Source organism: Poeciliopsis prolifica, unplaced genomic scaffold (genome assembly GCF_027474105.1).
Source record: "Poeciliopsis prolifica strain line A6 unplaced genomic scaffold, Auburn_PproV2 SCAFFOLD085, whole genome shotgun sequence".
NCBI lineage: Eukaryota > Metazoa > Chordata > Actinopteri > Cyprinodontiformes > Poeciliidae > Poeciliopsis > Poeciliopsis prolifica.
In genome coordinates this window covers 1,268,622-1,293,472 of record NW_026562460.1, presented here as the reverse complement: position 1 = coordinate 1,293,472, position 24,851 = coordinate 1,268,622, and the positions used below count along the sequence as shown (strand labels likewise).

General features: G+C 39.3%; 1 protein-coding gene and 1 long non-coding RNA gene across 2 annotated transcripts; one reads left to right on the top strand and one right to left on the bottom strand.

Annotated features, from left to right (window-relative positions):
* Positions 1 to 209: 209 nt before the first annotated feature.
* LOC129353146 (homeobox protein PKNOX1-like) lies at positions 210 to 24,832 on the top strand. The gene is made up of 11 exons (XM_055022368.1): positions 210 to 308; positions 1,577 to 1,678; positions 4,378 to 4,505; positions 4,738 to 4,909; positions 5,548 to 5,748; positions 5,896 to 6,013; positions 7,157 to 7,254; positions 15,884 to 16,012; positions 16,094 to 16,170; positions 18,577 to 18,743; positions 23,593 to 24,832. The coding sequence occupies exons 2-11, from the start codon at positions 1,628 to 1,630 to the stop codon at positions 23,772 to 23,774; spliced, it is 1,323 nt and encodes a 440-aa protein (XP_054878343.1). The 5' UTR covers positions 210 to 308; positions 1,577 to 1,627; the 3' UTR covers positions 23,775 to 24,832.
* On the bottom strand, positions 7,801 to 8,054 carry LOC129353147 (uncharacterized). Its single transcript, XR_008604979.1, has 2 exons — positions 7,979 to 8,054; positions 7,801 to 7,913 (listed from the first exon to the last, which is right to left on the bottom strand). It is a non-coding gene; the product is annotated as an uncharacterized LOC129353147 (long non-coding RNA).
* Positions 24,833 to 24,851: the final 19 nt, after the last annotated feature.

Genomic DNA, 24,851 nt, shown 5'->3' with positions numbered 1-24,851 from the left:
ACCAGTTGTCCTGATTAGAAATGAATCATACGAATGTTAGCTCATTTTTATGAGCTAACATACTTATGTTACGTATCTTAACTGAAATGTAAATGTTGAAATCAAAGAAATCCTTATTCAAATGAGCAAAAAATCGAACTAAAAACATCTACCGACGACGCCAAGCGTCAGGACGTCATTTCTCCGCCCGCCTCATACATATACATGAGCATAGCGCAACAACGTGCCCTTGCGTGATGACGCAACACGACAACTGCGGGTCCCGATTGCTGCAACCGCTTGTCAGTGTGACGAAGATTGGCACTCAGGTAAGCTGTCACTCAAAATCCCTCTTTTCCGTCCCTATCAATCAAACAATCTGGGCCGCACGCTAAAATGCCCCGGGGCAAAGAGCGTGAACCTGGGCAAAACAGCCGAGACTGTTTTGAAATGAAGTCGAAGCGATAAAGCTATTGTGATAACTTCTATCTATCTATAGGTCTCTATATTTTTTATATAAATATGTATATAAGGGAGGGGGTCAAGAAAAACCTCTGCGTTTTCGGGGCAGAGGAGAGGAGGATTGTGCTGAAGTAAAGGAAAGTTGTAGATTAGGCCCGGCAGTGTTGGCGCAGAGGGGAGGGGAGAAGAGACAAGGAGACGGCAGCTGTCCCTGCATGATTGATTGACTGATGGGAAGGATTTGAGCTCAAAGCAAGCTGCCGTCATGTGCTGCTAACGTTTTCCTTCTTCTAATCTATTTTCAGTAGAAAACTAACAAGCACTTATTGTTTTTTCGACCAAAACCAAAATGAAACGTTTCATATCCGTTGGTCTTGCTGCATATCAATCTGCTGCGGTCTTATTTTCCGTAGCCGCTTAGTTACGTTAGTTTTATTTTTGCGATATATTTCTACACTTATTTAATAATTAGATCTTCGTCTTAATGTGATACTGTCGACGATTGTTGGCTATTGCCGTCCAAGACTAGCAACTAGCTCACTATATTTAGCATTAGCTGGATGTTTTGCATCAGACTTGTATCGCAAGCTAACGCTAACGTGGTGCTATCGTTACAGCACAGCTAAGAAAGCGACTTCATTCAAACTTTGCAGCTTATAATTTTAAACATTTGCATCCACGTGTGAAAGTAGTGTGTTAAAATTGTCCCAAATAATGAAATGTATTGTGTACAAAATGTCTGTCGCTAACATCGGGTAAAAGCTAATTCATGGTGGGTGTGTTAAACACGGTTGCACGCCAACTCTACATAACTATGTTATTAACTGAATTATTAAAGGTGTACAGAAATAAAGTGATGAATGCTGTACCTAGACCCTGTCTCACTTCCTTTCTTCTTGTAATGACTCTTCCACGTTCCGTTTTGTTCTTGGAATCAGGAGATTTTATTGAACTTTTAGCTGTCGATATGGTTAATACTGTATCGCAGCAATGTTAAAGGGGTTTGTATGTGGAAAATATATTTTATTACTAAGTTTTAGTCTTTTTCCAGATATTTATCCAGCCTGTTTGGTTGAATTTCTAGAATTTTGTCTTCATTGTGGCAGTGGTTTAACTGAACTTGTGTATTGTGTAGGTTGGCCATCTGTCCCTGGTTTCTATAATGCCCCAGTGCTGGCAGTGAGTGATGGCAGCCCAGGCGGTTTCTATAGACAAATACCCAAAGGGGGAGCAGCAGGTGGGTGCAAGAGAGACCTGAGTTTGAATACATGTATGTAAAACCTCTGTTAATATTGAACCAATTTGCAATGTTCTAAACTTTAATTTTATAAGGTAGCTCCACACCATTTGGATATGTGTGGACACCAACATAACCAGGAGCAGTTGTGTTGCACAGTTGTGTTGCACAGTTGTGTTGCACAGTTCAAACCAAGCACAGTTTATATTTTTTTCCCTCTTTTGTAAACATTCATGTTGTCAGCTCTTGATGACACAATAAACATTAATTTCATTCAGAAGTGGGACAAAGTGTTTGCCCTCTCAAAAGAACCCCACAACATCATCCAAAACGCTGCAGACTTCATTTGCCTAGGTTAAGGTCAAAGGTCATGCTTCCACCATAAGAAAGAGACTGAGAAAATATGGCCTGTATGGCAGAGTTTCAAGATGAAAACCTTTGCTGAGTAAGAAGAACATTGAGGTTCTTTTCAATTTTTCAAGAACACTTGTTGGGCCGAAGAGCACTATCCTAACCTCAACATGGCTATCCTGTGTTCAAGTTCTGTCCTTGGTTCTTTTGCAGCATGTCTTTTCCCATTCTCTAGGCAGTTTTCCTGTTAGATTACGGTCAAATAAAGACTGCTAGTGGCAAGAAAGAAAAGAAAAATAAAGGAAACCATCTGATTCCTAAGCATAGAAAGATGAGTCAAAATGTAACTGTTTGGAATGTCTCCTACCACGACAGCTAGCATAAAAGTAACTCTGCATTTCGGAAAAAAAACTTTATGCCAAAAAATGCAGTGGTGGTAGAGTGACGATCAGGGGCTATTTTGCTACTTTAGGACCTGAGAGATTTGCTGTGATAACTGGAACCATGAATTCTGTTGTCTACCTTAAAATCGTGAAGGAGAACATCCAGCCATTGTTTTATGACTTTATAATGAAACAAACTTGGGTTCTGCAGCAGAACAATGATCCAAAAGACACCGGCAAGTCCACCTCTGAATGGCCAAAGAAAAACAAATTGAAGACTTTGCAGAGGCCCAGTCAAAGTCCTGATCTGAATCCTGTGATGCTGTGGCATGAGCTTCGAAAAGACAGTTCTTGTTCGAAAACCATTCAATGTGGCGGAATTACAGCAATTCCGCAAAGATGAGTGCCTTGGAAAACTATGCAAACTCTTTGCTAGTTTTCTAACAAACTTTAAGATTATTGAGATTGCTGTTAAAATGTGCATAATTGTAGAGGGAAAATGTTACATGCTTTTCAAACTTTTTAACAAACACAAATGTTAACTTGAAAGTGCATTTCCTATGAAAATGCAAGAGTGAATGCTGAATGCTTTTGGTAAAAATGGCAATAGGGTTTGAAGCCAACTGCCGAAGACTTGCAGAAATGTAAGAAATAGTCGATGCAGTGTGAAAAACCCAAGTAAAAGACAAAATTAGCACTATTATGCCGGATCACAGGAATATATTCTATGTAATGTAAAAAACAAAACGTAAACCTAAAATTTGAAAAGGATAGTAATGTTCCCCTATTTCTTTTGATAAAAATGGTGGGTGAATGAAATCCATACCTTTTATGGTTCCTTACCTTTCATTTGTTTGGAGGCATCGTTTAGCACTGTGACTACAAAATGTGCCACATGCAGTATGAAAAAAGCAATGTCAAGAGCTCAAATTATTCCCAGGTGTTAAAAGCTGTTAAACTGCCCAACTTCAAAATGACCACTGCCTTGTGTCCTCCATGACAGCCCTGAAACTGGATGATTGATTGCCATTAATAGGCAGGACCTAAAACATCCACTGTGAAACACAACAGACATTTTATATTGTAATTCTCAATTTTGCCACTGGATGGGGCATTTTTCCCCATGGGGTAAAAAATTAATAAAAATATGAATATTCTAAGAAGTATGAAGGTTATGAATACCAAGAGATATAGCCGGCATTAGGAGATCAAGCTGAATAGTATAAAGTTGAATGGTGGAAATGGCACAAAGAATGCAGGAGAATAAGTGCAATGAAATTTACAGAGCAACTAGAAAGTGGAATGCATAGTGCATTCATACTATGAATATATAACAAGCAAAGAGCAGTCCACTGACTTTATACAACCACTCTTTGCTACAGTTACAAGTCTTGACTGATTTTTCAAGTTTTTTAAATTTCATTTGAATTGTTTTTCTAGAAGATGAATAAGATCACCTCAGATTGGATGTAGAGCATCTGTAAACATAATTTTCTTAAGTCTTGTTTAAAAAATTCTGTTTTGGTCTCAACAATTTTAGTGGAAGAGCGGGTTTTGTGTTTGAGGTAGTTGTTCTGCTGAATGGGGAATCTCACATAAAATCCCATTAAGTTCACTGAAGTGAGACTGTCTGGGGAAACGGGTCAAAAGTTTAAAGTGTATGAATACTTTTGCACATAACTATCCCAAGAGGTCACATTCCGATTTTCGATTTATTTGACTTAAAACAGGGACAGTGTACCTTAGTGGAGGTGCCCCGTATCAGTTTATGCCCCAAAGTGCAAATGTCTTCCTGTGGTCCCTGGGCCACCGGATACACCGGATACACCAGATAATAGGACCCTGAAGTAGAATCTCAGTATTGTGCTTCATCTCACTTTTGACTTTCACATGATTTCAGTAACCCTAACCTGTCTCATGTTTTCTGTTCATTTCATTTTCTCTCATTTTGCTTAATTATTGCAGATTCAAAGTGTGGTAAAAGTAGACTGTGACTCTGAGTCTAAATTTGAAGGGACACTGGTTGAAGTGTCCAACCCGGTACCCTCTGAACCACAGACACCCATGGATGCTGACAAAGCATCCATATATCGGTAATAAAACCTCATTTTTATGTATTTTGTGAAAATATTGTCTCAGGCATCATCCATCTAATTTATTATGACATGTCCTTGTTATTCTCAGAGTAAATATCACTGCACCCATTTATGAAATGTTGTAAGGATTTCTGATATTGTGCTTTGTTTTCATACATGAAACCCAATGACAAGTGCTAAAGTAACTAAGTGTAGTTTAGCATTGTAACTGTTGGTCAATATTCCACAGACATCCCCTGTTTCCCTTGTTGGCCCTGCTTTTTGAGAAGTGTGAGCAGTCCACACTGAGCTCTGAATGCATCACATCAGCGAGTTTTGATGTGGACATTGAGAACTTTGTACGCTGTCAGGAAAAAGAGGGGAAGCCCTTCTTCAGTGAAGATCCCGAACTTGATAACTTGGTGAGTTTCAAACTATCAAAAACTATATTTTTGATAGTTTTGCAAAGAAATGAATGCAGAGCTCTGCAGCCTTTTCATGTTTGTAAAATTTCACAACAGGCTTGTAAACTGAGAAAGAGTTCACAGTAATATAGAACATATTTGTTTATTCCATTTTTCATCTGTCTTCTTCATATATATCAATATCTAGATATGTAGATCTATATCTATATTTAGATATATAATATATATATATATATATAGAGAGAGAGAGAGGAAGAGAGAGAGAGATAACGTGTGTATGTGTGAGGTAGCCGTTCCCCTGAGTGTTGTTTGAATAAACTCTGAGTCTGTTTTTAATTTTTTGACACAAGGAGGATATGTCACTGGTTTTACTGTAAAGATATCAATAGTTATCTTTGTGACGTTTGCAAATGCGTGACTCTGCTTACTTTCTCTTTAGCAGAGTGGCTTGTGTCTCAGCCTTTTAGGTCTCCCTCCTTTACAACACCTGGCAAGTGTTGTGTATAGTTGTTCTAATTTTCTTTTACGCTGTTATCTTTATTAAAAGTGATTGTATGAACAGTGCCCGATGAATAAAGTCTGGTTGAAGGTTCAATGGATTACCCCATCTTTGTTTCTATATTTTCAATGTTAAGATGGTGAAAGCTATTCAAGTGCTACGGATCCATTTGCTGGAGCTGGAGAAGGTGAGTGACCTGTGTAAAGACTTTTGCAGTCGCTACATCGCCTGCCTCAAGACTAAGATGAATAGTGAGACTCTTCTGAGTGGAGATCCCGGCAGCCCATACTCCCCATTGCAAGGCCAGGCACAGAACTTCTCACCCACCAAGACTCAGGTGTGCAGTGTAGGTGCACAAGCACCAATTTAGGCTTGCTGCCACTACAGCTCCACCACTTTCTTCTGTGACTCTGAGCAAAGCATATGTTTTAAAACCAGCCGTCTGAGTGGAAAACATTTTGTGTGTGAATGCTTTAATTTCCAGACGTCAAGCTCCATCTCAGGCACCCTCAGCCCCCAGGGTCAAATTGTGGTGCCAGCATCAGCCCTGCAACAAGGGAATGTTACTGTTACAGCTGTCAACCCCACCCAAGTAGTTACAGGTAAGATATTTTCTAGCTTAGTAACTAGTTAGTTTGTTCTTTGCTTGTGGAATAAAGCTGTTATTCACAACAGCTCCAGAAGTGAAATGTGCTGGTGAGGCACATTTTACTTTCTCTAAAGCTTCCCAGAAAAGGGTAACTGCAGCCACTACTACCAGCACTAATGTAGCACTGATCTTACTTCAGTGAGCTCTTGCAGCAGTAAACTCCACCCAGAGCCTTGAGGTCAACCGACCAGCCTAAAGCCAGGCGACGACCAGACGGGACTGAACCTTCCCTGGCAAACAGTTTTCTTCTGTCTTTTAAGCTCAGTCAGTCAGTCAGTCAGTCAGTCAGTCAGTTAGTTAGTTAGTTTAAGGTCCAGACTGAAAACACATCTTTTCTCCCTGGCCTTCAACATCAATTAAAAAAAGGGGAGAAAAAAGGAAAAAATGTGGATATCAGTACTTTACTGATTCCATTTTTTAGGGGTGTGGGCAGGAATCACTGCAGCTGACATGAAATATGTCTTGGTTTTTATTCATATCATTAATTTTGGGTATTTTCTGCCAATTTTATAATTTAATGGTCCTATTTTTTTTTTGCCATCTTAATATTGTTTCCTGTTATATCATATCTACCTGTGATGTCATGATTGAAGCACATTGGTAAGCTGAGATTGTTGCACATGTGCTATATAGATAATTGAAGAGCTGCATTTGGTGCTACCCAACTCTGAAGTCTTGCATAATGAAGAATTTTTTTTCAACAAAGTTTACCATGGAGGGGAAAACAACTGAGAAGACAAGAAAAATAAAAGCACAAGTGAAAAGATGACAAATAGGGAAAAAGATTCAAACGAACTGTGATTCATTTCTTCATCTTATGTAAATGTGACAAGATTTTCAGGGAATCGCAAAATATTTGTAAATTTCTGTCGGGAACTAGGTCTTAACTTTTATTTAGAATGGTCTTTAAAAGTCTTTAAATTCAGAAGTTGGTGAAACCTGCAGGAACCCTATAAATTCATGAAGGAAACATACCTAACGCTTATTCATTATTACTCAGTGCTGAGTCAATTTGAGCTGTTTTCACTGACTTGTCAGCAGCACTGACCAGCAAAACACATGACACTCTGAGTGGATATGTGTATGCTTCTTTCAGGAAGTACAGTTTACCAGCCAGTAACAGTGGTCACTCCTCAGGGCCAGGTGGTGACTCAGGCCCTGTCTCCTGGGACAATACGTGTCCAAAACAATCAGGTAGTGCTTCTCTGTTTTATCCCTGTGAACCAGCTCTGTGTTTCTAAGTCACATCTTTTGGTGGGGGGCTATGCTGTGGTATTGCCTGAAAATTAAAAGAAAAGCTAGTTCTGTATTAATATTCTTTTATGTTCTAATATTAGAAACCTAATATGGTTTCTGTAGGAAAGCACATTAAGTTTCCTACAGTCATTCTGAACGTTTTCCAATGCTATAAAATGTGTGGAATAAATATTAAACTTCAACATTTCTGTCAACGAAAATTTTCGTCTTAGCCTGCAACGCTAGTTTCTTTCAGCTGGGCAGGGTGCGAGGCAGGGGGGTGTTGTAAACAAACTGACAGATAGCAAAAGGAAAAAGAGGAAATCAGATGATTCTACAATTCTTGGACCAAATCATTTGCATTCATTGCCAATGTGGAAGGATCACCTGAATGTTTGCTTGAGAAGTTGTGAAATAACTAAAAGAGTAATGTAGAAAGACATTTCCAGGGAAGGCTTGCTGTAGCTGATCCCCAGTACTTGAATTAAAAAACAGTCGGTCTCGACAGGTGATATTGGCTTTATTTCTCCTTTGATGATTTTGCTGGATCATCGTCAGGTCACTTGACTTCAAAACCTCCATCATCATCACCATCATCATCACCATCACCGTGAAAACTAAACAAATACAAATATTAAAATACAACACAAATCAACAATACAACAACACACAAAAAACGTACCTCGCTGCCTTTACTGGGGAACGCCATTTCTTAGTCCAACGTTTGACAGTTCATTTGGTTCACTGCAATTCCTCAGTTTTTTTATAGGCCCTGCCCTCTTTCTCTACGGCAGCCCGTGAGGTACGTATTAAAAAAAAAATCCCAAAACATTACAAAATACCATTAAACCAAATAAATCACCAACAATGCAAACCAAAACAGACAAACATACATAAACAATCTGCAACAGTCTTAAATTAGAAATTCATTTAAATTGTTTAATTTAAATAAACTACAAATAATTTAGACATTTCATTTTACAATCCGTTACACTCCCACCAATAATGCATGAACCATTACTAAAATTATGCATTATTTAAAAGGTTTTTTTTTTAAAAATCATGCAGATTGTTTAAAAACATGCTCGTCTGTGTACATTAAGTTACAAATCGTTTTCTAATAACACCACCAATTTTTGCACCGGTCTTTCTATTACTGAACTCTTAGAAATAATATCCCTACCTGATCTTTGTTCTCCTGTCCTCAATTTTACTTTTCGAACCAAGCCATCGCTATCAACAATTGTTTCAACAACACGACCCAACTGCCACCTATTTCTTGGGAGAAAATCCTCTTTTACTATTACAATATCATTTATTTTTAAATTGCGCCGAACTACATGCCATTTTTGTCTAATGGAAATATTCTGGGTATTCTCTCTTCCACCGACTCCAAAACTGCTCAACCAGAAACTGCACACGGCGCCAACGTTTTGAGGAATAGATATCCTCCCTCACAAATTTCCCTACAGGAGGCAAGGCAGACTCAGACTTCATCTGAAGCAGATGGTTAGGAGTTAAAGGTTCAAGAGAACCAGGGTCATTCATTCCCTTCAGTGTTAAAGGACGACTATTAATTATGGCCATGGCTTCATAAAAGAAAGTTCTTAATGAAGCATCATCAAGTTTTCCCAAGTTTTGTGATAGAGTAAAAGCTAATACATTTCGAATGGTTCGTATCTGACGCTCCAAACACCACCAGCATGACTTGCTGATGGTGCATTAAAAATGAACTCACATTGATTTTCTGCCAGGAAAGACTCCAAATGTTTAGGACCACACTGTTTAAACTCATTTTGGGCTCCTACAAAATTTCTTCCTTGATCACAATATATCTGGCGAACGGCTCCTCTCAAACTAATGAAACAGCGCAGGCCATTAATAAAAGAATCTGTGGACAAATCCTCCAACATTTCAATGTGAACAGCTCTTGAATAAAGGCAGGTGAACAACAACCCATACCTTTTGTATTCCTTACGATTTTCTTTTAACAATAAAAGGACCAAAACAGTCCATTCCACAATAGGTAAATGGTGCAGATGCTTCCAAGCGTTCTTTTGGAAGCTCAGCCATAAGTTGTTCTTCCACTGGACGTCTGATCTTCCTGCACTGCACACATTTATGAATCATCTGAGCCACCAACCTGCTGCAGCCAATAATCCAAAACCCATTAAGCCGGACCTGCATTTGAGTTTGACCTCTGCCTTGATGACTTACTTGATTGTGACAGTAAGACAAAATAAGATGAGTAACATGGCTGTGTTTTGGCAAAATCAGTGGATATCTAAAATCTTCACTAAGAGGTGAATGTTTTAATCGTCCACCAACTCGCAGCAGTCCATCTTTTACAATAGGATTCAAATTGAACAAAGGGCTAGAACGGGGAAGGATGTCTCCCCCTTTTAACAACCTCATCTCGGAGCCAAAAGCCTGTTCTTGTACAAGTTTCACCACTGATTTAACAGCATCTTCCCGTTCTTTAACACTCACCACGTTTGAATAGCATTTGTTGTGGCATCCAAGTCTTTTGATTCTGGCAACAACTTTAATCAATTTTGACCAAGATGAAAACTTAGTGAAACGTTCCAAAAAATCTGGAGTGTCATTAGCTGTTGTTACAAATGTTTGAATAGATTTAACCTCTGGGTCACCCACTAAAAGATCAGGATAAAATTTTAACTCCCGGTTAATTTCCTTTTCCCACAAAAATTCAGGACCTGTCAGCCAATTGGTTGTTAAAATCTCAGAGGCAGTTAACCCTCTCGAAGCATGATCTGCTGGGTTTTCAGTAGTGTCGACATGATTCCATTGACTCGGATTGGTGTTTTCTCTGATTATTTGGACTCGATTTGCCACAAATACTTGAAACCGTCGTGCTTCATTATTAATATATGATAACACTACTTGTGAGTCTGTCCAGAAAAACTCAGCGTCTATCTTCATGTCAAGTTCTGATTTTAACAGAACACTCAACCTTGCAGCAACCAGTGCAGCTGAAAGCTCGAGACGTGGAATGGTTGTAATTTTCAAAGGAGCGACTCGAGCTTTAGCCATGATCAAAACACAATGTATTTCACCCTTGTCATTCTCAAATCTGAGATAGGAACATGCACCATATGCTCGGCTGCTAGCATCTGAGAAGTGATGCAGTTCTGATTTGACAATCCTTCCAAATCCATCGGGATGATAACATCTCGATATCAATAACTTCTTCACATCCTGAAGGCTAAACTTCCACTTCTCCCACCGTACAAGTAAGTCTTCAGGCAGAGGGTCGTCCCACCCAATACTTCTGCAGCACAGATCTTGCAAAATGCATTTTCCCTTCATAATGAGTGGGGAAAGAAATCCCAATGGATCATAGATAGAAGCTATTACTGACAAATACCACGTCGTGTATCAGGTTTGTCCCTCAGGTCAATATGAAAACCCAAACAGTCCTTTTGAACATGCCATCGCATACCTAAAATATGTTCAGCAAGTTTTGAATCAGGTTTAAGATCAGCAGAAACTGTACTTGTGGCTCTCTCAGATGGATTCACACAGTCTAGGACTTCAGGCCTATTAGAATTAAATTTATGGAGTCTCAGACCACCTTCCTTGCACAGTTTCTGCACCTCAGTTATTAATCTGGTTGCATCATTAGCTGTAGGAACACTTATTAGACCATCATCAACATAAAAATTATTCTCCACAAATGCTGCTGCAGATGGAAACTTTAATCTCTGCAGTTGTGCCAAATATTTCAGACCAAAATTAGCACAGCCTGGAGAGGAGGCAGCACCAAAAAGATGGACCTTCATTTGATATTCTTTAGGCTCACTTTCCAAATCTCCTTGCTCCCACCATAAAAACCTCAGGTAACAACGATGGTTAGACGCAACATAAAACTGGTGGAACATCCTTTCAATGTCACAAGTAATAGCCACAGCTTCTTTTCTGAAACGCAAGAGGATTCCAGTTAAAGAGTTGATCAAATCTGGACCAGTCAACAAAGTATCATTCAAAGAGATGCCACGAAATTTAGCTGAGCAGTCAAACACTACCCTTAACTTATCTGGTTTCTTTGAATGATACCCCCATGATGAGGCAAATACCACACACAACCATCATTGGCATTTTCCTCAGAAACTAGTTCAGCATCTCCACAGTTAATGATAGACTCCATAAATGTTTTATAATGATTGTAGAACTGATCATTTCTCTTTAACCTTCTCCTCAGATGTTGTAAACGAACGGTAGCCAGCGTCTTATTGTTTGGCAACATAGGAAGGCAGGATGTTTTAAATGGAAGGGGCATCTCCAAATGGCCATCATCCTTTTGTATAATGTTTTCGCTCAGAAGTTGTATGAACCGAATGTCATCTTGGGAAACACATTTTCCTTCTGAACCCCTTTCATTAAAATCCAACTCCAAAGCTCTTAAAACATCAGAAGTTAATGGAGTGGGCATTTCTTTCACCATCACTCTGTGTACATATCTTTGGTTTCCTTGCCGATCTAAATGTGGATTAATTGCCCCAATAATACTCCAACCAAGAGCAGTCTTCTGAGCAAAAGGTTCATTTTCCCACCAACAACAACTTCCAAGGGAGCCAAAGCAGAAGGACAGTCAAAACCAATAAGTAAACCTACTTCACAATTTTGCAAAGCAGGCATTTTGCCAGCTAGATGTAAGATGAGGCCACTGTAATGCTGTACTTCTACTTGGTATGCAAGATGTATCAACAGGAATAAAGTCACGTGTATATGCTTGCCGCAACTGTATACAAGTATCAGAGAAAAAACTCCGAACCTGCAAGCCATACACATTTTGACTTGAAATGGGTGTATCAACAGAAACCATGGTACTAAGTTTTAACTGCACTGGTTTGGTTTCAACAGTCAAGTTTCTCACAAGATCTTCTAAAACAAAGGAGGAGTCACTCTGAGTATCAAGGAGTGCATATGTAAGTATTTCCTTCCCAGGATCCTTCACAGAGGACAGGAAAACTGGAACAATACTTGATGTAGCAGAAATGTTTCGGATGAGTGCATGAGATAATACACTATGAGAAACCTGAGGTGTTTCTTCTGGAGTTATGGAACACTGCTGAGCAACATCATGAGATCTCACTCTCTCCTTGTGCAAACAAGTAGGATGATGCCGTCTACACTCCCCACAAACATGCCGCGTTTTACAATCTTTCAATAAATGACCTTTCCTTAAGCATCCAAAACAAAGATGGTTCTGATATATAAATGATCTTTTGTCTTCCATTGATTTAACTGCAAATTTAGGACATTTAGCAACACTGTGTGACATGTCTGCACAAACCAAGCAAGGCAGTTTAGATTTTAAACCATGAACACTTTCTTGTTTCTTAAACTCCGTACTGGTGTTAAGAACCTTTGCTTTCCTGGAAAGGTCATTTGAAGAAGTTCTAGACTTTAACAAAAATGGAGAAGCAACAGGGTTGCATACTATACGTGCTTCCTTTTGTATAAATCTAGAAAAACATTCAAAGGATGGATATTCTCCACATGCATCAAGTACTTCAACAACAACTCTACTCCATTTACGTACAACCCAGTCTGGTAACTTCTTCAACATCTTATGATTTTCTTCACAGTCATTTAAGATGGACAGTCCCTTTACTTGAGGCATAGCCTCTTCACAACCTTTCAAAAAGTCAGCAAAATCTCTGAGAGACAATGGATCGTTTGGTGCAATCTTTGGCCATGACATAAGTTTATCCCTAAATGCTTTCTGGATGACAAATGGGTTTCCATACCTATCTTGTAAAACTGACCAAGCACCTTCATATGCGTCCTCAGAGCTTCTGTAAAAGAAACCTTCTACAGCCTTTCGGGCTTCTCCTGAAAGATAACTTTTCAAATACAACATTTTTTCCCCAGCAGAGATGGATTTTGAATCAATTAAAGTTGTGAATGATATTTTTAAAGTCCACAAATTTCAAAGGGTCACCAGAGAATATAGCAGGTTCAGGAACAGGAAGGCGACTTAAACTCAATGAGCTCGTTAAGGCTTCAGCCAAGTTCACTGCAGGAATCTCAGCACAAACATGAGGTGGTAGAATTGATGCAACCTTTGCAGCTTTATGACTTGGGTGTTTCAGTGTTTGCTCTGATTTAACCTCAGACTTAAAATCAAGATTTCCCTTTTCAACACCATCTTCAAGTCTGCTGTAAACATCAACCCGAGCTGCAGCCATCTTAACTTCCATGTCTGTTTGCATTACCTTTAACTTGCTCTTCTCTTCATCAAGCTGCTGTAGCACTTCAGCTTCCTTCTGCTTCATTTCTGCCATAATCTGGGACTCATGACATTTCCAGTCACATTCAAGTTTACTGACTTTAGCATGCTGAGCTTCAATCTCCAACATTGATCTAACTTGAACCCTTTTGGCTGCAAGATCAGCTTCTGCCATTACACGCCCCTGAGAAACCTTGGAGCTAGTAATTGATGAACTGCAGGGAGAAACTTTCAATAGACGCTTCTCCAAAAACAGATTGATATTCATCTCTATTTAAGACTTCTCTCACTCTTTCCTTTTCAACTTCTTGATTAAAGTTTTCCTCAACAATACCCCTTTCTAAACGCTTACACACAAGATCATAAATCTCATTTGTTAATATAGTACAGGCATCTAGTTTCTGCACAATATCTGGAGTATTTAAAAAATTACGTTGAAGAAACTCATAATTCTGTTTCACTTTATCAAGACTGTTCTGGACTTGCTTATTTATTTCATTCAGATTCTCCTCAGAGCAGAAACCCTTTAGTTTCTTCCTTGCTTCTCTTGCAGTTTGTTTCCAGGATGCATAAGACTTAAGAAATGCCTTTATCTGTTTTGCAGACTCTTCTTCTGTACTGCTCTCCCTTTTCAGTCAACTTTCTTGTGCGAGGACCTGAAACCAACTCTTGTCCCTTTGGCTTTTCTTCAGTTTTCACATCTTCAGCAGAAAGATCCATTTCATTTGGCAGTGACATCTTAACTCTAAGACCTTACAGTGAAATTAAACCCACATTCAAACTTAACATTTAATTACAAAACACCATTGTTTTTTTTTTTTTTTTTTTTATAATTTTTTCTTACATATGCTACTACCTTATAAATAATTCAGAATTTCATTTGACCCAATAGCGGTCTAAACTCAGTTCATAAATATCGAGCAGGTGCCGTTATTTCCGCGTTGATTGATCAGTCAATGTCTCACCGCTCCAGTGGTCATCTGTCAGATTCAGTTTCTGATACAAACTTGGATCCAGCGCGAAGACAGTTCCTCATTGTAGCGTTGATTCCGAGGAGCGACAACTTCGGCGATGTCCGTACCAAACGTCTCACCGTCAGTGGAAGGCGACACACGGAGATGACGAGTTTTCACTGTAGCTGATCCCCAGTACTTGAATTAAAAAACAGTCGGTCTCGACAGGTGATATTGGCTTTATTTCTCCTTTGATGATTTTGCTGGATCATCGTCAGGTCACTTGACTTCAAAACCTCCATCATCATCACCATCATCATCACCATCACCGTGAAAACTAAACAAATACAAATATTAAAATACAACACAAATCAACAATACAACAACACACAAAAACGTACCTCGCTGCCTTTACTGGGAACGCCATTCTTAGTCCAACGTTTGACAGTTCATTTGGTTCACTGCAATTCCTCAGTTTTATAGGCCCTGCCCTCTTTCTCTACGGCAGCCCGTGAGGTACGTATTAAAAAAAATCCCAAAACATTACAAAATACCATTAAACCAAATAAATCACCAACAATGCAAACCAAAACAGACAAACATACATAAACAATCTGCAACAGTCTTAAATTAGAAATTCATTTAAATTGTTTAATTTAAATAAACTACAAATAATTTAGACATTTCATTTTACAATCCGTTACACTTGCTTTAAATATGATTTTCAAACTGAATTTATAAAACTTATGTGATGTGTAGATCATCTGTTCTTTCATGATATGGCAAGATTTATTTGTGGAATAGTAACTTGACAGCTTGTGTTGCCAATTCATCCTTAAAAACTAGTTCTAAAAACTAAAGTTTAAAAAAATCTCATGATGGCATTCATAGTTTATGCTTGGTATTTGTTTTCCTTTTTGTGTTTTCTATGCTCTCATGAATTGATTTTTAAAATCGATGAATTCAAATAACAGCAGATTATCAATGTGTGACTGATGAGCTGAAGATCTCATGCAGCAGGGGAAATATTCCAAGCACTAGAGCAAATCTTTTCCTGAATGTGTAAAAATGAATTTATAAAACTTATGTTTTATAAATGTAGGACTTGAATCTGCACATAGACCTTAAGCCAATCTTTTATAAAAACCTATGGAATTCAATTAAAATGTAAATGTATCACATCCTTTGCACACATGTAACAAATTTACTTACAAGAGTATGTCAGATTGCTTTGAACAGTTTTCCCTAATAAATTAAATCATCCCTATAAATTAACAAAAAACATGAAATTATAAAAAAATTTGTATTGTGTTCTGAAACATTTGTGACAAAAGTTGAACACAGAGGCTGCAGAAAATAACTGACCATGTGTTCTTAGCTTCAGCTACAGTTTCACCAGGACTTGAACCTCTTTAATCACGAGGACAACTCAACGAAAAATAAACGGGGCGTTCTACCCAAACATGCCACCAATGTCATGCGCTCTTGGCTCTTCCAGCATATTGGGGTAAGTAGATATTAATGACACCATAGGAATGGACCATACCTTAACCTTTATTTATGAATTTTCTATTCTTCTCTCATATAGCATCCTTATCCAACTGAAGATGAGAAGAAACAGATTGCCGGTCAAACAAATCTGACACTCCTGCAAGTCAATAACTGGTTAGTTTTTCTTTGAGTTATTTATTTTCACAAAATAAGTTTTTGTTTTGTCGAAATATCAATGAGATTAACATTTCTTGCTTATAACAAGACCTATGAAAAAAGTTCCAGAAAATCACATCATGCAACAATGTAGTGTTTTATTTTAAAATTGAAGTACAGTGGGATTTGGAGGAAAGGAAAAAAAAAAGATTTTTATTGTGTTATGAAATATGACAAGGTTTTAGGATCCTGTAAAATTACTTTGCATTTCGAGAGCATTAAAGCTGCAGTATGTAACTGAAAAAGAAAAGTTTTTTACATATTTGGTAAAACTGTCACCATGTCGAGACAGATAACCTGTGAAAACCTTGAGCTACTGCGATCTGCAGAAATGAGAAATGGCCTGTACTTCTGACCACAAGGCAGGTCAAGTGTCTTGTCCAAAGACACAATGACAGAGACAGACAAACCAGGGATTGAACTAGCAGCCCACTGATTGTGTGATGAACTCCTACCAGTCACCCCAATGCACCACTCCCAATTCAAAAACAACCAATCAGAGCCAAGAGTGTCTTAGGGCTGTCAATTAAGTTTCTGTACGTGCTGCTAAATGTGATAATGGCAGAGAAACAACTTTGAATCAGAATTCCTTTTAATGTCATTGTGAATGGTTAAAGCACAACAAAATAAAAAATATAGCAACTCTCGACGGAACAAAAACCAACCGGGATGTTAAGAATAAAAGATAGATAAACAAATGAATTTATGAATTGATTAATCAAGATCAAGTTTTAGATTGATTAGCTGTGTTCAGTGCAACAACAACTCTCAGAGAAAAACTAGTTTTAGCATGTTTGTCCTTGTCTTTATTGCCTTGAAGTACCTCCTTATGTCAGAAGTTTGAAGAGACGGTGGCCTCTTCAAACATTCAGTTCCTTTGACCTGAAGTTGTTCAAAAAGCTTTCCAGGGTTCCCTGCCCTCAGGGTTCTCCATACTTCCTATTCAGTGATGGTGGAGGGATGCTGGCTGCAGTAGTGGCTCTGCTGGTGATTCAGCCTCAAAACGGATGAAGAAATAATTGAGCTGCTCTGCCAGTGAAGCATCCCCAGAGATTTTGGTGGTGTAGCTGGATCTGAAATGAGTGAAGTGCTGGACCCCTTCCCTCACCTACTAGCTGTTGTTGCAGCTGAATTCCACCTCAGTACTCTCCTTGTAGTTCTCCTTGTAGTTCTCCTTGTAGTTCTCCTTGTAGTTCTCCTTGTAGTTGTCCTTGTAGTTCTCCTTGGCCACAGCTGTACAGGTTCCTGTGTTTGGCTCTGAAAGCTCTATGTCTCCTCAGGAGTTTCTATCCTCTTTCTTCATCGAGTGCTTCTGGTTGGAAACACGCTGATTAACACAGTACTGGATAAGTACTGCTGAAGTGAATACCTCCAGGTCCTGGTGCCAGAAAATGTCCCAGACTGTGGTTGCTGTAGTTGCTGAGTGACACCGTCAGGCCAAGATTTCACAGTCTTTATTTTGAGGGGTGCTGTCTGTTGGTTTGTGTGCCAGAAGAAGAAGCAGTGATATGTGCACAGAGGAGCCCAGATGGGGGAGCCGACTGGTCCTATATCCATGCTTGATGTTAGAGAAGGCTTTGTCCAGCGTCTTAGCTCCTCCAGTGGCACATTTGTTGTGTTGATGGATTTTAGGGAGATCTACTTTCAGATCAGCATGGTCAAAATCACCCACAACCACATGCATTGCCTCTGGGTGGTTGTTGTGTTGCCAGCCGTGTTGTGGCAGGGAAAGGGGGAGGATGTGACCTGGCACACACAAAAATAATTGACATCACTAAAGTCCTGCTTTTATCTCTGATTGGTTGTTTCTGATTGAACTGTGTATTTCTGTAGTGAGCATTGAGAGAAGGCAGAGGAGCATGACACAAATTATCTGTCTCATACCATCTGTTTTTTTTTAAATAAAAGCTACATAATTAAGAACAGTAACAAGAGAGATGAAATATTTCTGCCTGTCTGAGGTTTTGTCCTCTGCTGCCTTGTTGTTGAAGTGTGAGCTTGTCTTGTCAAAGCTTTTCAAAGACATTCAACTGACTGTCTTTGACAGTTGACAGAAATGGTTTTAATGAAGACAAAAAGCAGCCCACCATGACTTTACAGACCAACTGTTTAAACTGAAAAAAGTACTACTTAGTTTGAATGAACTACATCAATTGTTAAAATTCCTACACTGCTCTTTGGCCTTTTGAATTTGGGAAATGTTCTGTTCCAATACAAATCACACCTATTTGGTTATTAACCCCAATAAATAATCTATGGTACTTTAAGGCAGATAAGTTCTTTTGCTTCCTATCTACCTAAAATATGTACAAGTTGATACAAAATCCAACTTGAAAAAGACCCCAGAACATCTGGTGTTTCTAGGTTCATCAATGCACGGAGACGGATCTTGCAGCCGATGTTGGACGCTAGCTCTTCTGAGACCACCAAAGCCAAGAAGAAAACTCCACAAAATCGGCCACTGCAGCGTTTCTGGCCTGACTCCATTGCTGCTGGGGGAGGAACTCATCAGCAGGTTACCATGCCTGATGGTAAGTAGCTACTTACCTATTAGGACAAATCAATTATTATATGTGAAGAGTCAGCAACCTTTTACATATGGTATAAATTGCACATTTCAAAGATCAGGAAAAAGGTTACTTTACATTAGCTACAGGTAAAAGACAATATTTTAACTTTAGCATTTTACTTACAAAATACAAATCAGGTGTGGCCATGATGAAGCTAACCCCCAAGTAGCTTCATCTGGGAGGATAACATAGCTATTAGCTGAGCAGATAAGCTCTGAGCCAAGTCACAAGCCTATAGGAATGAATGAAAATAATTTGCCCATACAAATTATTAGTAACAGCAACATTTCAGCCAATAGGATGAAATTTAAGCGTATCATCTATGATACGGCGTATCATCTATGATACGGCGTATCATCTATGATACGGCGTATCATCTATGATACGGCGTATCATCTATGATACGGCGTATCATCTATGATACGGCGTATCATCTATGATACGGCGTATCATCTATGATAAGGCGTATCATCTATGATACGGCGTATCATCTATGATAAAGCGTATCATCTATGATACGGCGTATCATCTATGATACGGCGTATCATCTATGATACGCCGTATCATCTATGATAAAGCGTATCATCTATGATACGGCGTATCATCGATGATACGGCGTATCATCGATGATACGGCGTATCATCTATGATACGGCGTATCATCTATGATATGGCGTATCATCTATGATACGGCGTATCATCTATGATAAAGCGTATCATCTATGATAAGGCGTATCATCTATGATAAAGCGTATCATCTATGATACGGCGTATCATCTATGATAAGGCGTATCATCTATGATACGGCGTATCATCTATGATACGGCGTATCATCTATGATAAGGCGTATCATCTATGATACGGCGTATCATCTATGATACGGCGTATCATCTATGATACGGCGTATCATCTATGATACGGCGTATCATATATGATACGGCGTATCATCGATGATACGGCGTATCATCTATGATACGGCGTATCATCTATGATAAAGCGTATCATCTATGATAAAGCGTATCATCTATGATAAAGCGTATCATCTATGATAAAGCGTATCATCTATGATACGGCGTATCATCTATGATACGGCGTATCATCTATGATACGGCGTATCATCTATGATAAGGCGTATAATCTATGATAAAGCGTATCATCTATGATAAAGCGTATCATCTATGATACGGCGTATCATCTATGATAAAGCATATCATCTATGATACAGCGTATCATCTATGATAAAGCGTATCATCTATGATACGGCGTATCATCTATGATACGGCGTATCATCTATGATACGGCGTATCATCTATGATAAAGCGTATCATCTATGATACGGCGTATCATCTATGATAAAGCGTATCATCTATGATACAGCGTATCATCTATGATAAAGCGTATCATCTATGATACGGCGTATCATCTATGGAAGGAGAACAAGTTGCTGGTGGCAGTATCTCAACCGATGCCCCAAGGAGTCACGGTTCATATGAAGAGATAGAACTGAAGCAGATCCTAAAGTTAAAACATGAAGGGGGATTCATCTCATGTTATGTCATTCCCTCATCAAAATGATATCCGAGTGTTGTGGGCGATATCAAATGTTTTTGGCCTTTACTTGCTAGCCACGCAGACGATGCATGTGATGGAGCATTGTCATGAATGAAAATTGTTGTTTTTTGAAAGACGCACACTCTTTCCTTCTTCAGCCCTTTTGCACACCTTGATACTGAGAGCTGATACATTTTAAAATCCATTAAGCAGAGGCATCAGTACAGCTTGTAGCAAGAAACGATGCCTGAAAATGACATGCGGTGTACACCTAATGTGTATGTATATGGCAAGACTAACATAAACCAATCAAAGTACAATTTTATCAAAAAAGGAAAGTTTTAAGTGTAATCTTAAAAATAGATGGGGTTGTTTGCCTCCACTAAACTCTAGGAGCTTCTAGTAAACCTGCATTCTGACACAAAATGCTCCGTTTCTCAAGCTTTTTTGGGCCAGCGCCCCGGATCCACCGTTCAGGCCCCTTATCGCCCCATCAAATAAAATGTAGGCTACTTGCACTGAATATTATTTTCTGATAAATATTTATTAATAAATATCTTATTAATAGCTCATATAAGCTCTTGATTTTTCACTGTTCACTGTAAATCAGCAACAGATTCTCTGTTTTCATATCCTTACTCACATCTAGTTTGTTGCTCTTTTCTATTTCCCAGTTTTCCTGTTTCTGAGCTTTTGCAACATGCATGTCTTTTTTTTGTTAACCCACTGTCCGAGTTGCTGTCGGGGACCGATAGAAAGACTGATGTAAACCTTTTACAACAACAAAAAAAAAATCCGGTAAACTGATAAGTGAGATTTTAAGTACCATTGCATACAGGTGTTCTGACCGCTTACAGGAGTAAGTATTAAAAGTTGCCTTAAAAATGCTCTCATTATTTGGTAAGGAATGAATTAGTGATCCCAATTTATCTAAAACGGTTTATTCTGATTTCACGGCACCATAGGTGACCCCAAAAACTAATCTGAATGGAAGTAAAGAGGTAAAAAAAGGAAAGATGAAATAATGTTTCAGTCTTCAGGATTTGAAGGAATGGGTCAAGATTACAGCCAAAAAAGCCATGCAACTTGTTTCTCCATATAGTGAAGCTGTCATCAGCAAGAAAGGCTGTTTATGCAACATATTCCATTCATTTCAGTTCAATACCTTTCCTATGTCTCTTCAATGTATTATACATTATTTAATTTCCTATTATTTGATCATTTGCATGAGTGGATTGGATAGATCAACATTTGGTGAGAATTTAGTCAATTGCACCTTCAGAAATGAATTGATTTAGACAATTTGTGACATGTTCAACACTTCTTTCTTTATGTGATCTAGAAAGAAACGTTGCTCTGAAATAAAAAACAAAACAGATTATTGAGGCCAAGGCTAGTAAAGTTTGATACAATCTAACATTTAATAAATACATTGATCTACTTAAAGGTCTCTCTCAAACATTTTTCATAGCTGTAAAACTGTATTTTAATTTGATATTAAACCTCAACTTTACCTTGGGTAAAGTGTTGCTTTGGGTCATCCTTTGCACAAGGATCACATGTCTAGTCAAGCTCTTTATTTATTTCTTTATTTTCCCTAAAGTGAGAATACTAAGTTTTCTGGCACATTGCATATGGCTACATAATTGGAAGCTTCAAGCTTTTATTTGGTTAAACACCAAGTCACAGATATTAGGTGACGTGTATAAATATTTATACCAGCATGAAACATATTAAGTTTGGGAATGATTTGGTTTTGAAGTTTCATTTGCATTGGACTATTCTATCACCTAGAACAGGGCTGTCAAACTCATTTTCATTTTGGGTCAGAACAAAACCATGAACGTCCTCATCAGGGTAGGTCTTTTTTTTAAGCTTACAGGCCCTCTAATTTTTTTAACAAATCATAAATGGAGAAATACGGGTTTTTCACTCTTCATATGCTTTGATAATTAATTAAGAATTTATGTCTGTGGCCAACCTGAAATTCGGTCAAAATTATTCACCAAAACATAACCTGCTCTGACGTTTTGGGACATGTCTGCTGCCTCTGCATTAACTGCAGGCCGGGTGGGCCGGGCGCCGGCCGGGCGCAGGCAGGCCGGTGGGCGCCGGCAGGCCGGGTGGGCCGGGCGCCGGCAGGCTGGTTGGGCCGGGCGCTGGCCGGGCGCAGGCAGGCCAGGTGGGCGCCGGCAGGCCGGGTGGGCCGGGCGCAGGCAGGCCGGTGGCGCCGGCAGGCCGGGTGGGCCGGGCGCCGGCAGGCTGGTTGGGCCGGGCGCTGGCCGGGCGCCGGCAGGCCGGGTGGGCGCCGGCAGGCCGGGTGGGCCGGGCGCAGGCAGGCCGGGTGGGCGCCGGCAGGCCGGGTGGGCCGGGCGCAGGCAGGCCGGGTGGGCGCCGGCAGGCCGGGTGGGCCGGGCGCCGGCAGGCTGGTTGGGCCGGGCGCTGGCCGGGCGCCGGCAGGCCGGGTGGGCGCCGGCAGGCCGGGTGGGCCGGGCGCTGGCCGGGCGCCGGCTGGGCTGCCAGCAGCTGGCTGAGCGCTTCAGGTTTGGTGAACCGGTGAGAACGCCTGATTCTTGACACTGTTTTAAAAACTCCTTCTAGCTTTCCCCAATGAGTGGAAATTAAACACTGATATAATTAAGACATTAATATCTAGTTGTAAAATGTTTGTTTTACTTTTTTGAATATTAATTAAACATAATTAAAATGAAAAATGTCATTTTTAAAATTGTTTGGTAAAACAGAGGATTTAATTTATTTGTATGAATTTATTAATTTATTCCTGAGCAAATCAGCTTGATTGACTAAAGTTAAGTTTCAAACATACTAGTTTTATTGAACTGTAATGGTTTATCCGAGTTTTGAATAATACTCAAAACACAGATGCTTGTGTTTTGAGTATTATATTTGAAATGGAATAATTTGCTTCTATTTATTCCTGGTAGAAATACATGTTTGAACATTTTAGAATCAAACTAACAGATTTCTTTTTACTATAAAAGGTGAAGAATAATCAGGAGTAACACACGACTGACAAACAAACTTCAGCTCATTGTGGGTTTTTCTTCGCAGCTCTTTGCTTCATGTTGTCACGGTTTCTAGTTGGTGAAGGCCAGACCTGTCCGAATTCACAGCTTTTGTATTCCGGTCTTAGTTTATTGGAAGGATCCAGATTTTGCAGATTTTGAATTGGGACACAGCTGAAATATTTAGCAGCTTCCTTCAGATGTAGCCATAGAAACAGCAATGCTTCTCTGCAGGTACAATGGTGACGATGAACATGGAGAGTCTGCAGAGCCTCACATCAGATGGAGCCACTCTGGCAGTGCAGCAGGTAATGCTCGCAGGCCACAGTGAAGATGAGTCGGGTGACAGTGGGGAAGATGATGACGACGCAGACATGAGCGTTCTGGGGCTGGACAACAGCGACTCGTTGCAGTAAAAGCTGACACACTGACCTACACATACTCAGAAGGCAAAGGGTTTACACCGAGCACAAAAGCACAGAATGTCCATGGATAGTCCTGTGCTCTTCCAGCTGACCTCAAGTCTGCGCTGCGTGTGTGTGTACTTCAGAAGTTTCACTTCAGAAACAGTTTTTTTTAACAAGTTTATTCGTGTAGGCGAGTGCACTTTTTTTGTATATTTAAGCTGAAAAGATGAAATCAAGCAGAAAATACGTGTTGAAAACACAAGAAACAAGTTTGTATGCTCTGTTATTAATAGACTTTCTTGGTTTTTTGAATTATTTTGCTTTTTGATCTCTTTTTTGGATGCCAACACATAAGTTGTATATGTAATGGTTTGTCTTCATTCTTTGCATGCTTGTGTTTTCAGTAGATGTACGCATTCGTCAGACTTGCTCTCCAGTACTCATGTGAGCAGAGTGAGAGGAAAAAAAAGTAGATATGCTTATTTTTCTATACAAACATAACATTAGTGTTTTTTGTTTTTCATTTTTGTGTTATGTTTTGTAAGGAATGTTTATGTACAGATTCCTAATAGCAGGCCTGTTTTTCAGGGTTCCTTAAAGTTTTCTAAAAAAATGGAATGGTGATGAACATTGCTATTGAAATTGATTTTTAAACTCAAAAGACCAAGTAACATGGCCTTATTATGTTTTCCTTTCATAGACCTTTTGCCAACAAGCACAAACAATGTTGACCCTTTGGAAAATTAATGAAAAGACACTAAACTGCAGAGCAAAGTTTAAAAGATAGACTTTGTGTGTTGCAGCCAGATAGATATCTGAAGAAATAATCATGCAAAGTCAATTGGTTGTTGTGCTCATGTTTTCTTTTAATCCAACTCCTGGTTGCCCATATTGTGTATACTATGCATTACGTATTTGAATCATTTCACAGTTGTACCCTTGGCATGACCATGTCAATTGCACAATCAAGAACACTATGCTAACTACACAATCACAGGGTGAGAGACTGAAATCTGTGGAAAAACACACTCCACATCGGATCACACCAACAAGCAGCAGAGGATGTTTTGGATGCATTCAGCTTTT